At 46.9% G+C, this 16,263-nt stretch overlaps 1 protein-coding gene across 1 annotated transcript; it reads right to left on the bottom strand.

Moving 5' to 3' along the window:
- Positions 1-10,742: 10,742 nt before the first annotated feature.
- On the bottom strand, positions 10,743-14,997 carry LOC134424571 (serine protease inhibitor Kazal-type 6-like). The gene is made up of 4 exons (XM_063168379.1): positions 14,838-14,997; positions 12,690-12,721; positions 11,657-11,769; positions 10,743-10,894 (listed from the first exon to the last, which is right to left on the bottom strand). The coding sequence occupies exons 1-4, from the start codon at positions 14,893-14,895 to the stop codon at positions 10,849-10,851; spliced, it is 249 nt and encodes an 82-aa protein (XP_063024449.1). The 5' UTR covers positions 14,896-14,997; the 3' UTR covers positions 10,743-10,848.
- Positions 14,998-16,263: the final 1,266 nt, after the last annotated feature.

The raw sequence follows: 16,263 nt of genomic DNA on the forward strand, positions 1-16,263 counted from the left end.
CTTGGCTGAGATTTTTAAAATCATGAAGCTGTGGATAAGGCAAGCACAAACCTGATGTTCAAATGACTACAGGAGTCAGGGGGCACTGATGGGAGAGTGGCTTAAAATGGTAAAAGCAGCAGGAATAAATCTGGATTTTGTTGCTATGGTTGGTTGTGGAGGCAGGTGGCATCAGCAGGTTCAAAAAAGAGTTCAGCACCTTCATAGAAAAGTCCACAGGCAGAAGCTAAAGGGAACAGCACTAAAGGGAATAGGAAGGGCTATTATAGCCTGCAATAAAAGAATTGGAGGTGCTCAGGAAGATGGGAGTGGGTCACACAGAGCAGCTCCTGCCTGCTCTGGGCTGTACCTGCAACATGGCTGTGCCAAACTCCACAGCACCTGCAGGGATAAATGGGTAGTTTAGCCCCACAACAATGTATTTATTGCTCATAAATGCAGAGGAAAATACCTGTGCTGATTTTTTGTTTCTCCAATAGGGAAGGCAGTTTTTACCTACTTGTATTTCCATAATTTAGTTAAGCCGGGAGAATAACTATGGACAGCAAAGTTTAAAGGTTTATTCCCTGCTAACATTTACTTTCCTTTTAGATGCTATTGAGGTGCCTGAGAAGTATTTGATTAATGGCTTTCACTATCTCTATTAAAAGAAACAGTATTAAAGTATAATTAAGGAGAGGGAGCGTACAACTTAATTACAGAGCTCATAATTTACCATTCTGCAAAACTCTGGAGAAGCATTAAACGGAGTCTGAACTATTCCAAATATTTTCATGTGTCAGAGACTGTCTCAGGCTCCCAGTACACGTCAAACATTTTGTATGTTGTTCTGTCTGATTATTCAGACCAGAAGAGACAGTCCATTTCAAAATGAAGTTATTTCAGTAAGCCCTGGATATCTGACAACTCCAATGCCTCTCTGTGGCATGAATGCTCATCACAGGAGGTGCATGGAATGACAGCTGAAGCCAGGAACTGAACTGCAAATTCAGCCCCACAAATCCTGCTGCATGACTGTGAAATCTACAGCTACTTGCCAATTTTTATTCCTGACTTGACATTCAACTGACAGCAAGTGGATGCCAAAGGGTTTAAGACAATTTTCCACTCTGTCTGTTCAGATGTATTTAAGGCTGATGTGAGAAGTGCTGAATACTGGCTCACAATTAGACAAAGGCCAGGTAAAAACTGTATTTCAGAGGGTAAAGAAAAGCACACAGTTTTCCCCATTCATTAAAGCTGCTTAAAACAAGAAATGCTGGATGAAGAGGCAGAACCCTTGGACATTTCACTGTTATCACCTCAGCAGTTGTGGCAGGTACTGGTGGATTTTAGCAACAGCTGCACACAGCCAAGGGTGCTGATGGATGCTTTGGCTGAGGGGGATTCACAGAGAAAAAATTCAGTGAAAAGAAGATGCTGAGGAACAGAATAACAGCAGTAGATAAAATTCTGCTCTATCCTGGAGAAGACAAGGGACATCTTGCAGGCATTACAACTTTCCTGTGTGAGCAATATTGGCAATATCTTGTTAGCAGGGACTGGTGCTGATATCTGTGCTTTGAGTGGCCTCTGCAGCAGCCAAGACATGCTTCAGTAGCCTCAAAGACTCAACAAAAACTGCCTGGTGATGGCAGGTGAACAGCTCTGGTTAGGTTGTCCTAAAAATGCTGAAAAACAGCTCTGAGGGCTCACAATGCCAAGTTTGACTCTCCTGCCTTTATCTGCTGCACCTCACCACTTTAGACATGTATTTCCCAGCCCATCTCTATCATCCCCCATTATCCTTTGGATCACTGATAATCACACAAGGCCTCAATCTCATTCATGCATCAGCCCTTTTCTGATGGTGTTTTATAATAGAGAACTTCAAAATGAACTATTTATATACTGATGAGCTTCCTCATACAGCCCTGAGCTTCATTATTTATGCTTATTTAGGAAGTTTGCTCATCTCTGGAGCTCCTTTGATGCTCATTTAGCTCTCAGGAGTCCGTGCCCAGCTTGGCCTGTGTCCTTGCCACACACAGTCACACACAATGCCATGCCATTAATTTCTGTGTCTCTCCTGGCAAATGGTTTTCCCACCAATTCATTTTCTGTTCAGAATGGGTACAAGTCAAAGGGAGATTGTTCTCAAATTGCATAATGCTCAAAGCACTATGGCTGGGGTGCTGGGCACAGTAAAAAGTGCATCATTAACACCCCCTGAAAGTTTTTGTTGTGTTAGTTTTTATTCCTTTAAACTGCCTGGCTGGAATTCCACACCCACTCTGCTCGCACCCCACCATTCGTAAAGGTGTTTATATATTAGAAAAGAGCAGCTTTTATCATTTATCACAGCAGGGGCCAGGTTTGGCTGCAGCTCCTGCATGGAAGGGGACTGGGTGACCTGGAGCAGGTCACTGCTGCTGGGTGATGTCCCCTCCTCCCCCTGCAGCACCCCAGAAGACTTTGACCTCGCTGTTTTGAAACACTAAGATTGCATCAGATTTTTAGTGCTAAATATCTGTGGCGTTCAAGCATTTGGTATTCAACAGTGGCAGCCTTGTTCTTCTCAAGAGCACACAATTTGTGCTGCTCTTGAGAGCAAAGCAAGTCAAACTCAGGAGCAGGGCATTAAAAAGAAGTCAGAGTTTACTATGAACTCCTGAGTTAATTCTCTCAGCCTTCAGATCTGATTGGGCTTTTCCTCTCCAGCCTGTTCTGCTTGCTGCAAGATCAGCCCCTGGATTTTGAGTTGGATCTGTCACACAGGGCAGAGAGAGCAGGGCCAGACAGCTGGGCATGAATGACGGTTCACAGCCTGGTCAATAAACTTGTTTAAATTGCTTCACATTGCAGGAAAATGGTCACAGATGGATAAAAAATGGGTGTCAGTGCTGAGCTCGTTCAAGAGCTCTGCTTCTGAGCATGTTCTTACAGTAAAACTGTGGGTAAAATGCTCCTTTCCAGCTTTGTTTTTTTCCAATGCTCTATGATTTTTTCCCTCATTAAAAGTTTCTTGGAGTGGGTGTGTTGAATCTTTGAGTCTCTGTTTGCCCAATGGGCTCCTCTCCATGGCAGGCACTGCGCTGTGGCATGGGAGTGACTCAGGGGCTGCAGGAGCTTTGGCCATGATGGATGAGCTTGGAACACCCAAATTCACCCCTCAGGTGTTTCCCACCCCCAGTTTGGGTCACACTCAAAAAACAAATGGTGGCACACTAAGAATATTGTAAATTTAACAAATTCTAGTAAAACTTTCTAAGACATCCTGGTGCCTAGGGCAAGATGAGGTAGCTGTAGAATTCTATTTTGCAAAACTTACGATTGTTTATCCAATTTTCTATATTCAGTTCACATTTCATGACATACAGGGGTGTATGTGACATTTGTGAGCAGTGAAAGCTGCAGCATTTTAGTGGAGGAGCATGAGCAGAATTTCAAGCAGACACTTAAACTGCAACTGATGCACTTTTGGGTCCCTCTGCTGTCCTAATGATGGATATTTCTTGAATCAGGACCAAAATGAGCACATTTTTGGAAAAGTTAAGTGTATTAAACTGCCTCAGAGATGAAAATGATAAAGTGATGTGGGATTTTTTTTAATCTGATTAATCCCTTACAGATGTGACTAGACAGAACAGGTATGTAGCAAAGTCTTTTTCTATAACAAATGGTACTAAATTAAAACCAAAATTATTTGTGTCTAACCCTTGAGGGAAATTCTGAGCTTCAGATACAGAGGGTTTGTAATTACACCTAGGCAATACCTCCACTCCCACAAATAGTAAATTAGCTGTGATAAACACATTCAGAAGCTGTTAAGCTATTTTGGTTTGATTAAGTGAGTAGCTGCTGCTGGAAGACAGCAGGTAAACAATTGAAATTTCTGACTTCTTTAAACAGAATCAAAATATAGTGGTTTGTATGTGAGTTTCCTCTTTCAAAAAATTTAGGTAGATATAGTTCAGCAAGTAGTAAATCACATAACATTCAGTTTTATGGAGCTGAGATGACACTGTTGTCACTGATAAATGAGTTTATCATAGCTTGTCCTTCACCCAGCCCAGCAATCCCTGACCAAGTTTATGACAGTTTGCCTGGTTTTAAACAGAGATGCTACAAAATAGATGTCTGTTTAAACTGAGATCACTGATGCAGAGATATTCATTGCCCTCTGATGCTTGGGAAGGTGCATTGAGAGCTCCACAGCTCCCTGCTGGCCCAGGAGCCTCAGCTGGGTGCTGGGATCAGGGATAAGGGTGATTCAGGGAGAAATGCCTGCCTGCATCTCTGCTGGCCCTGCAGTTAACCCAGCACTTCACACTGAGAGGCTCTGGGCAGCCAGCAAGATGAAAACCCCAAAATGAGCACTAAATCTTGTGAGATCAACATATAAAATCCCTTAATGGGAATGTAGGCACCACAGGTAATTACAGATCCACTGACTCAGTCAAGAGCAGGGCACAATTCCAGAAACTGGGGAAGGAAAGGAAGTCGCCCCCTACCAGTCCCCAAAGTGCAAATTCTCCCATTCTAAACACGAATCCCCGCAGGGAAAGGGTGGCTCTCACATCTCCATCACCTTGCCAGCATCCACAAAGCAGCAAAGCCCTGGCACAGCCAGGAAGCTCAAGAGCTTTTCAGTTCATTCTCACAAGCAAAGCGCCATCGGCCAAGGGCCATCCATCTGCTAAGGGCAGGGGTTGAGGCTCATTCCTAATTACATTTCATCCTCCCTCCTGTCCCAGCAGCACGGAGCTGCTTCTGAGGGCAGGTGAGGCTTGGCTGGTCAAAGCTGAGTGTTTGACCAGCACACCTGGAGGAGAAGAGCCCAGTGAAAGCAGAAATAAGGGATTTTACCTGAGCTTGGCAAGGAGGAACACAGAGCCGTCCTAATAGCTGACACCTGCCAGACTCCTGGAGCTACCAGGGCAACATTTGCAGGATGTGTCCCAGGGCTCATCAGGATGGGGTTTAGTCCTCTGGAATTGTTTGCTCCCTCCCTACAACATCATGCCGATTTTTCAAATAAGTTTGCTTTTCTGTCACTGAGTTCTATGAGCTTACTTCTTGAATCGTGATTTGACGTCAAATTAGAAGGGCTTAAACTATATAAACACTTATACAAATTATATATAAATTTATATTATATAAAAATTATATTATAATATATATACATTTATATTAAACTATCTAAACACATATAGAAATATAGATCTATTTCAGCTTGAACTATAGAAACACATATACAAATATACATCTGTTTCAGGAGGTAGACACTTAGATGCCACCTAATCACCACAGCCCAGGAGCTGGGGCTTTATGAGAAAAAAAAACCAAAACAACATTTCAGGGATCACAGCCTGGTGCCAAAACTACACTGAAGAGACTCAATGAAAGCACCCGGTCTGTGGCAGCATCCAGTGTCCACCGGCAGTACTGCACCCTGGACCCTTCCAAGGGATTGGCAGGACCTGGGAACGCCACCGAGGCTGGGCAGGGGCAGCAGCAGCACAGCCTCAGCTGCAGAAGCTCCTCTGAGACCCCTCGGGATGCAGGGATGCAGCTGCCGTGCTGCCCCACAGCTGGGGGATGCAGGAGCAGGCACTGGCTGGGGCTCCTTTCTCAGGGGGGAAATCCCTCACAGAGGCTGGTCCAAGCCTCGGATCAGCTCAGTGAAAAGTGCAGATGTGCCCTGCTCAGATCCCAGCACTGATGCTAAATCTCAATATTTGCACCTGGCACAGTAACCAAAAAGCATCCCCCAAATCACAGAGACACGAAGCCAACTCACCCCAGCTGCGTTTTTCTGTCCCCGAGCTTCATCCTCCAGGGTGTGCAGGAGAGGTGAGCCATGCCCTGTGGGAAGAGAGGGATGAGTATTCTCAGACCAAGGAATTTATTCCCTTTTACCCCTTGTATGAACGAGACTGCTCCCTGTGCCTGAACCTCTTGATGGGAGGCGATGGATCCTGCCCCAGCAGAGCCCTAGGACCCCTAAAATTGCATTTTGCTCATTTTTCCCATTCTTGCAGGGCTGACCTTGTCCCAAAGGCAGGGTTTCGGGGCTGCTCTCCAGAGGAGCCTCAGCAGCAGGAGCAGAGCCCGTTCCCAGCGGTCACCAGAGGGAGCCCAATGCCCGGGAACGGCGCATCCTGGGCACAGGGCAGGGACAGGGACATCCTGCGCTCCCCTGGCTCCTTTCTAACGGGGCAGCACCACAATCGGACAGAACCAGAGCCCCGCTGGCCTGGGGTGACTGGGCATGAGGATTCGGGAAATGTCTGGAAGCAGAGGATGAGTTTATCACCTGGCTTTGTCACAGGTGACTCCCCAAAATCACCCTGCCACAGAAAGACACAGCATTCCTTGAGAAGGAGGTAAACACCAGAAACAGCCCCTGCCATGGCAGCAACACTTCTGTTCGGTCACAATTAACTGAGCAATTTTAGCTTCAAAGGGTGGAGGGCATCCCTCTGCCCCTGCAGTTTCGATCTTATCCTTCAGCTCCTGATTGAAGCTGTGCCAAAACCCTGCTCTCTCCAGAATCCTGAAGAAATTACCTTCTTCTTGAAGTCTTTGTCCCTCATTGCCCCATGAGTGACAAAGCCAAAGAGGTTCCTTGAAGCACCACCTCATGTGGGAGTTTGAGACCAGCAGTTCTTCCTGTTACACCTGCATTTCTATGGGGGTAAAACATTGTTCCTCCCCCATTCTTCCTTTCTGTATTGGGGTAATCATTGTCTTCCACATTTTCAAAGCCTTCTCCAGCATTTTTAGAGCCACCTTATAGGACACCTAGACCACACACAATAACTGCAGCTGCTCCTGTAAGAAGCTCTTAACTTAAACTTAAAAGTTATCTCTTAAACTACACTGTTTATTTCAGGGCGAAAAAACCCGCAAACCACCCACCCACAAAAGCAGGCGACAAACCCACAAAATGCTCACCAGCTCCCAAAAAACAAACACCAACACTCACACCCCTAAGCACACTCCTCACCTTCTCTTTGCTCTGTAGCCCATTCAAACAGACAAATCTCTCCCCTGGGCTCCTATTTAAGCCCTCCAGCTGTGATGGAGGGAATTGTTGGCTGATTCCCAACATCTGGCAGCCCTTTCACCCCAGGGCAGGCTCAGCTGTTCTCTAATCCATGAGGGCCCAATCCACTCTGACATCCTCCTGCTGCTGCCAGCAAATGTCACCATCTACATCTTTTCAGTGCCCTGAAACTCTCCCACAGCTCTCCTGCCCTGAACAATCCTTCTCTCTCTCCCCATGGCTCAGGATCCCTTCCAATATTCAGTTTTGGGCTCTGTCCCAAAATAAGGAAAAAAAAAACTGAAGTGAAAAACCACCAAGAGAGTTGAGGGCTGGAGCTCAGTGAGAGGGCAGAGGGAGATGAGAAGAAGATTTCAGGGGGAAATAACATCAATGACCAGTAAAAAAAGCAGGTTCATGAGCAGGTGGATTCAGACTCTTCATGGTGGCACACAGTTTTGAGATGGAGTTGAAAGAAGAGGTGTTGAAATTGGGTGCACAAGGAAAAAAACTCTTTACCACAGTGACAGCCAAACCCTGGCACAGACAGCCCAAGGAGGAGATTGCACATCCACCTCAGAGGGCTCTCAGCTGGCTAAAGCCCTGAGCAGCCTGATAAGATCTCAGCACTAACCCTGCCCTGAGCAGGAGGTTGGACCAAAGTCCTTCCCAAGCTGATCCAGCCTGCTCCTCTTGGGGAAAAAGAGGTTGAACCTGAATGATAACCAGGTCCAGAGCTTCCTCCCCAGCCAGGCTGTGGGAACCCTGCAGTCAGCACCACCACCCTTGGATCATCCCATGGCAGCCCTGTCAAACACTGAATGTCAAGGGAAAAAAGTAGGGCAAAGGATCCCAGTGAGTTGTGCCAGTGCCACGTGCCTGGGCTGGGGAGGAGGAGGAGGAGGAAGCACAGTTGAGCTCACAAGTTAAATGGGCCAAGAGCTGGACACAGTAAAGGATCAGCTGCAGCACCAGCAGAGTGAGGCTGTGAGAGGGAAATAGCATCCTTCCCTTTGCCATGGTCACAGGAGGGTGCTCAGCTGTGAGCAGTGGCTGCCTTGCACTGAGACCATGCACAGAATTCATTCTGGTTGTATTTTAGCTGGTGGGGGGCCTGAGTGAGGTGTGGGGAGAGCCTGGCCCTCATTCCACTGCCAGCCTCTGCCCCTTCCTCCCAGGAGAGGAAGAGCTGTGAAGATGCTCATCTCAGATGTTATCTAAGAGAGATCTCAAATCTATCATGACTCACTCACCTTCCAAAGTTGTCAAAAAACAAAACAAAACAAAAAACACAAAAACCCCCACATAAACAACCCAAACCCAACACAAATTCAAAGGTGTAAGAAGAAAACCAAGGAAAAACAGTGGAAGGAAAATCAAGCTGAAGGCTTGATTTCTGTTCTGGTGTGTGTTTCTGGGGAGGCAGCCAGACACAGATGAGGGCTCAGGCTGGGCATCCTGTGGCCACTGCTGCCCCGTCCCAGGGATCCATCAGCCCCACTGGGAGGGTGAATCCAGCTTTCAAAACCCAGGAGTGGACACACCTGGCTCCAGCAAAGCATCCCTTCCATCCCAGGTAACTGGAACCATGGGCCTGCTCAGCTGGAAGGATGGATCACAACTGAAGTGGCTTTTGAGGCAGCTCTGCCTCTCTTGGCCTCTCCTGGGGACATTTTGGGAAGTGTCCCCAGGTAAGGGAAGTCATTTCCTCAAAGCAGATTACTCCCACTCTCCACTTCCCGGGCACAGGTGGAGGAGATGGGTCTGTGAGGTATGGAGGTGTTTTATTTGCTATTTTCTCTGAAAAAAAAACAAGGTAAATGATGGTTATTTAACACTGAACTTCTGCAATGATCTGTCCTTGTTATCTCAGCCTCCAGATTTAAAAGGATTAGATATGGCAATATGCTGTGAGAATTTTGGAGTCAGTGATTGCCATCTCAGGCTTAAAGATGCCCCATGGCCCTTCTCTTATTAAAATGTCATTTTCCATGCTAAAAATGGGGTCTTTTTGCTCCTGTCCTCTGAACATGGTGCTGGTCCTCTGCCACACAATGTAACAGGATCATCACAGGATAACTACAGTAGGAGAAGTGGTGGAGGCCATCCTGCTCCAAGCTGGAAGGTTGGTCAGGAGAGGCCTTTTCCCAATGTGTTCTTCAGGACCACTTGTGCCTCTTGCTCCCCTTAATCCTGCCCATTCTCCGCATGTCCTGTCGAGTTTGGAAGCATAACATCTGAATTTAAAACCAAACCAGGGCCCAGGCTGTACAACTGGGCCAAAGCAAGGGTTGGTCTGCTTCAAAGCAGAGGTGGCAGATTTTGCAACAATCCAGTAGGCTGGGATGGGGAAAACATCAGGATCAAAGGCTGCTGGTCTGAGAGAAGCTCCAAAACAGCTCCAAAACAAAGCTTTGCCCGTGCAGCTCAGCCACTGGCTGGCTGCCTGGGAAGTTACCAAATGACAAAGCATTTCCCAGAATTGGGTTATGTGGATTAGCAGAGAAGAAGCTGGTATTAGGTGCGCTGAGCACCTTGCTGAAGCCTCTTTTTTTAGGCACTGTGCCCCAGCTGAGTTCAAAGCTGGGATTGTGGCATGAGAGGCAGATGCTCCAGCTCTGTCCAAACAAGGTCCAGAGGTTTAGGTGCTCAGCATTTAGGTGCTTGCAAAAGATGTTGACCCCTGAGGCTCACGGTAAATCTAAAGCTCCCTTTGAAAGTTAAGTGTTTAACATGAAGGTGCTGCTGTCCCATTGATCTGCTGCCAATGTTTTAACAAGAGGATGCCACAAGTATTTCCCTGTGAGAGTTTTGCACGGTGAAAGGGGAGAGACCGTAAAATTACTTTTCTTGTGTTTGCACAAAGAGGGATTTGTCAGCCAGAGTGAAGAAGAGAGAGGGCAGCAGTGTGAAAAGTGAAGAAAGGAATGAAGTCTGTGTGTATTAAAAATTGTAAATAAATGCAAACGTGTGCCTAGAAAATCAAGGTCTGTGTATAATTCAGAGAGAATTTATCCTAGAGAAGGGGCGAGTAAACCCACAGCTCTTCTGCTCCAGGGAATATTTTTTTTTAAATTATTGACAATTTATACAATCTGGCTCCCTTCTAAATATAATTTTATTAGCATGAGAAGCCACTTGGCAGCAGGAAAGTAAGGCTGGTGAGTTCACAGTTTCCAAGACAAAGCGTTCTCTAAGAGGAAAGAAGGGAGAAGACAGATTTGGGAAGAAGATCCTTGCAGCTTCTGCCTAAAACCAGCCTCCACCTGCCATCTTCTGGGTGCAGGCTTAAATGGAGCAATATTTCCCTATGCTCAGCTGGCTTGTCTCTGCTTTCCAAAGGAGATGAGGCATAGGCAGTCACGCTGCTCATCAGCTCTCCCATCACCCTCCCACAATAACCCCTGAGAGAGGGAGCAGGGCTATGGAGGCTGGCAAGGGAACCTGCTGTCGCCCACCCCCTGGCATGGGCAGAGTCGGGCAGGAGCAGTCTTTGGCTGCCCAGAATGTGCCAATTTGCCAGGCAGGACGGGACAGAGGGGCTGTGGCTGGTAGGGGCAGGAGGGCACAGCCCATGGAGCCGTGGGAATCGCCTTCCTTCCCAGGAGGAGGTGATGCAACAGCACTGGAGAGCAAAGCCAGCATCAAGCTCCAGCATGGCTGGATCAAAGCGTTCTTCTGGGTCTTATGGAAGAAAGAATCCAGCCAAGAATGGTGCTGAGTGTTATTTTATTGAGCAGAGACAGCAGAGGGAGGACGGGCTGCTCCTGTCTGCAGCCTAGGGCGGCTCAGCTCCTGCTGCTCGGGCCAGGGAGGACTCAGCATTTCCCCAGGTGCTTCAATCTTATTTTCCCTCCACTTCTCCTGGAAAAGGAGGGAGAGAGACTTAGACCAAGCAGCAAATGACAGACACAGCAGTTTGGGACAGAGCTCACCCACCCCAACAGGCCTGACTGGTGCCAGTGCATCTCCCTGGTGCCTCACAAGAGCACCCACCCATTTTCTCCTCTCCTCTTTCTTCTCTGATTTGCCCCAAGATAAGGCAGCCTTAGCTGCACACTAAATGTAAGGATTGCTAAGGCAAAAACATTTTTCAAGCACATTCCATCCATCAGGGATGGCTCCTGTTGCATCTCCTTTAAAAGGTGACAAGGCTCAGGAAAAGGAGAGACATCCTGTTCTTTCTCTGAGATCTTGTGTCTTGTTCCACAAAGTTCATTCAGACTTTTCAGGAATCACTTGGCATGGCTCAGCTCCCACATTCCTCCAGCACTTCTCAGTACCCAGGAGTGTGGGCAGTGAGAGCTGCAGCCTGTGGCACATAGTGGGAATTGTACATCAATTTAGTGCCTGTGGAAGGTACAGGCAGGATGCATTTGCTTCTCAGGCCCTGTGCTGCCTCTCAGCATGGCAACCAGCATCCTGCAACGCCCAGAAATGAATTAAAATTAACTCATAGCACACAGCTCTGCTCCAAGGAGGAAACATTCTGCATGGCACGGTTCAGAGGCCGGTCCATACAAGAGGAGAAGCCTGGATACAGGGCTTCCCCTCCATGAAGAACACCCCTAGATCCATGGCAATGAAGGCAGAGCCTGCTGTTCCAGTGCCCCCAGTGTCACTTACAGCACTGCCTTGCAGAAGGCACACTTGTTCCCATAGGTGACACCATCCGTGCCGCAGTGAGGGTTGGACTCCCTCGTGCAGTACACGCTTCTGTTCAGGAACTCTCTACAGATCTGCACAAGGAACAATAATTAAAAAAGAACCCTTTCAGGACCCCCATGCTCTTTGTTTCACTTTCCAAATTGGACCCAAGATTATTAATGTAAGGCTTTTTCTGACACTGCCTGTTTTCTGACAGAAAAAGCCCTCTCAGAAATGAACAGAAGCAGCGCTTCAGGGGAAATTTGGCCCCATGTTTGAGGAAGGAAATTGGAGTCACTTGGGAGAAGTCTTGACCTCCCAACAACAGGAGTGGATTAGCCTAGACATGCACGAGAAGAGTCAGCAGTGATGCTTTGTCAGGCACCTGGAGCTGAGCTACCTCCCTGCTGCATGACTTCAGTGTCTTGCGAAACCCTGCGCTCAGTTTGGTGCTTGCTAAGCTCCTGCTTTCCCAGAGGAAGGAGGGAGAAACCATGAGGAAATTACCTAGGGAATTAAAAGTTATGCCCAGGAAGTGTACAGGTATTTTGTCTCTCTACAAATCCCAAGGATTAACTAAATTTGAGGGAATAAGACACTCAATAATCCATTTGCTTCAGGAGAACATTGGATAGTGAAGCCAAGTCAAAAGTGGTGCAGCACATAAGCATTTGCCAAACCAACCATTTATTTCCCTGCTCTACCTGCTAACGTGGCCACACAACATTCCCCAGGCAGCAGTGAACTCCCCAGCTCTGGGAATACTTGGAAGGACCCACCTGCTCCCAGCAGACATTAAAAACTGTTTACCCAGCACCAAGATTTTGGTTATAAAAACATTCCTCCAAAGTGAAACGCCATGACTGGATGTGGCACTCAGTGCTATGGTTTAGTTGACAGAGTGGTGATCAGTCAAAGGTTGGATTCGATGATCTTGGAGGTCTTTTCCACCAGTAATGGTTCCATGGTTCTATTAAATGCAGATTCAGCAAGCAGAAACAGCAGCACTAACCTCTTCAATCTCCTGACCTGCTACATCTGGAACTAAAAGGGAAAAAAAAAAAAAAAACAAAAAAACAAAAAAGCAAATAAAAACCAGACAGGTTTTACACGTCAGCGTTACTTTCTGATAAAGCTTGAGCTAAATTCACAAACCTTTTATGCAAACCACAGTGAAACACACTCCAGGTTTTTCCTACTCCGTCATCCCTCACGGGGGAAGAGGGGGCAGGAAATACATTATCTGAATTGCCTTTTAGTATTTTCCTATTTTGAAAAATGCTACTAAAATACCATGCAATCACTCATTCAGCTGCTAGCTACACCTCAGACACATAACCCAATCTCCTGGAAGGCAGCCACTCCTGGGGAAGCAAGCTGCCATATCAGATGTGGAACTGCGCTCCCAGAGATTTTAAAACCACGGTGGCTTTTAAGGCTTTCAGGCTCCTGCTCCTCTGAGCAATGCAAGTGGCTGGTGCTGCTGACAGGAGGGGACTGTGGAGCAGGAGATCCTGTGGTTGGGTTCCAGCCATGCTCAGCACAGCCCAGGACAGGCTCAGCCCCAGTGAGATACCAAGAGATGTCATGGGGTGACAGGGAGCAGAGCAGGCAGCAGTGGTCAGAACCAGCACCAAAATCCCTTCTGTAACCACAGGCTCTGGGCTCTGAGCTCATCAGTGCATGCTCTTCATGTTTCTTCCCAGCAAAGCCAGCAGGCAGGAGTGTAGGTTGAGTCAGAGCTGTGAAATGGGGCGACCCTGTCACGTCTCTAAGGGGGAGCCTGACACTCCAGGGTGGGCTGAATGCAGATCTGCAGAATCTGGGTCACAGCAGAGCGGGATGAACACCCAGTTACACGGATTCTCGCAGCCCAGCATTTGGTGAGGCTGTGCCTGCTGGTCAGAGGGGTCACTGCCAGCTCTGGGGCTGCTCAGGCGGCTCTGGGCAGGAGGTGGAAGGACCTTGTCCTACACTCATCTCTCCCCAGTGGAAATCCCACCCAACCCTCAGTCAGCTCCACCCTCATCCATCAAGCCTTCCTACTTCTCTTGCTATTTCTGTTGTCCTTTGGTGGTTTTTCCTGGTGCTGGCACATTTACCCTGTCCTCAGGTTTGGCTAGGCTGCCATAATGTTGCAGGCACTGTTTTGGCTATCTGCATATTATTTACTAAACAGCTCATTAAATAGTTTTTATAAATATTGCATGCAGCTACAGAAGAATTTGTGATGATGCCTCTTGACATCTGTTTATTTTACAGGAGATCACAGGGTTTGCTGCTATTCTGCCTGGCCTTGGAAGGAAGAATCAGCCTTCTGACGGAACCCAGGCCCAATTAAGACTCAATTAGAGACAGATGAATATTTCATAACGAATAATGTGTACAAAGCAATTCACCTCTTCTCCATGCACAGCTTGCCATTTTCTCAAGTGACTTCTTTATTCAAATTATTCTCAGAAAAACAAGTATAAATAATTCTTGTTCCACATTTTCTTCAATAACTGTTGCCACACACCTTGCAGAGCTGGGTCAGCTGGACTCAAGCAAGTGATAAACACTGACATGATCTACAGGTTCAAAAATCATCACTCAGCTTCCCCACATCATCACAGAGATGGGTAAATCTCCAGATAAATAGCTGCTGGATCCTTTTAATTTGCCCTCTTTGTTCTGACTCCTTGAGGACATTTGAATTTAATTTTCAGGCTTTTCTCTGCAACATCAACGAAAGCTGAAACTTTCATCTAATTACGTCTCCACATCTCCAAGGAAAACACCAAATACCAAGATGCTCAGGATCAAAACAAGAGCAGATGACCTGGAGGTGAGCGAGCTTCTTCTTTAACTGGTTCAGCAAAACTCTCCAGTGAACGCTTGTACCAAAAATTCGTAATTACACTCTGCTTTGGTATATTTGCTGAAGAAATGCTCAGAATTTGCTCGCTCTGTCTCCCAGTGACACGTCCACTACATTATCCACTGCAGAGGCCCACGAGGAGTGGAAATATGTCATAGGAGTGAGCAAGTCCTGCAGATATTTTCTACTTGCTCAGCTTTATCTTCAAGCCTGTCAGCCAGTGATCAAGACTCTCCAAAATTTGTTGTCAGGAGAGGTTTTGGTGTTTTTCTTTTCTAGGCTAGGGAAAAGATTACTTACCCGAGAAGAAAGAGAGCAGCAGCAGGCTGAGAAGCACTAAGGCACCTGTAGCCCTCATGCTGCAGGAAGTTCTTTAGTCCAAGGATGGAGCAGGAGGTGTTGTGTCAGTCCCAGAGCCCACAGTGTGCACACAGAGCTGCCTTTCTGTGTATTTATGCGCCTGTCCGTAGCTGTCCTCATTCCCCACCTTAATTGTGAGAACTTCTCCACTTGGTTTCTAAAGCCATTATTGGTCCTGGCCGGTTTATGGTGCTTTAAGGAATGCTGCCCTGTCCACATCAAACCTAGAAAGGGATAATTACATGAGTGATAGACGTGCTTGTAACATAATTATATTTTATTTTTTTTTCCAAATAGTCACAGGATTCTCACAAGGGTGAATTTTCAAAGCAGTGATTCATCAGGGAAGCTGGTAATTTTCATTCTCTGGGCCCTCTCCGAATGCCAGCACCGAGTGATGACACTCACTAGACGTTACGAAATAAATCACAGCATGAGAATGTGTTGTCTGTGAAACCAATTATACGTTGTTCCCTGGCTATTTTTGAGGATGGTTCTAAATTTGTGGAGTTGGGGTGGAGAAGAGCTGGGCTGTGACATGCTCTGCTCGCTGTATGCACAGTCCCAGATAGGACTGCTGACTCTCCTCCCTGAACTATTTAAACTCTAGCTGTCAATGTTTTTCCAGTTTTTCACATTCACAAACATATGTTAGAGCTCTGCTCCCACCATAAGTGGCAGTGGTGGGAATTTGATGGGGAATTGGCAGATCCAAGCTCTATTTCCAGCTGAGGCTGTGCAAGGATTTGTGTTCAGGCACACCATTCGCCAAACACCTCTCCAGATAAGAATAAGCCTAAATTTTAGTATGCTTTCCCAAGGAGGCAAGGCTTAGGAGAGGAATGTGTGTAGATATATCTGGGTTTCAGTTCCCCCACTGAATTTTGAATACACAGCTAGTTGCAGCCAAATTTTACACAGGAGTGAGAAAAAAAAAATTAAAAATAAAGATCACATTTCTATACATTTTTTCTAGCAACAGAGGAAAGATGCTACTAGCATCCCCAGCCAGTTTGTGCAGGAAAGCAATGCTATGGGTGCTGTACATCTGGGGAAGCAAACTGAAATCAGTTTGCAGCTTGCCAGTCATCTTAAAATCCACACAGTGGCAGGGAAACCATGACTGACAGGCGAATCCTGGGCTGTCTATTAAGGGTGATCTCACGACTCAGCCTCTCATGTAATTTAGTTATCAAACCCGTCAGCCGCAGCACCATTCCCAGCCACGCTCAGTTCTGCCACTCACAGCACTCCTTGTTTGCCTTTTCTGCTCTCAGACGTCACCACAGCCTCGATGCCTCAGCCCCTTATCTGCCCAAACAACGTTTTGGTTGCTGCAGCACAGCTGGGCTGGCTCCAGCCTCAG

Source organism: Melospiza melodia, chromosome 14, assembly GCF_035770615.1.
Source record: "Melospiza melodia melodia isolate bMelMel2 chromosome 14, bMelMel2.pri, whole genome shotgun sequence".
In the NCBI taxonomy this organism is placed as follows: domain Eukaryota; kingdom Metazoa; phylum Chordata; class Aves; order Passeriformes; family Passerellidae; genus Melospiza; species Melospiza melodia.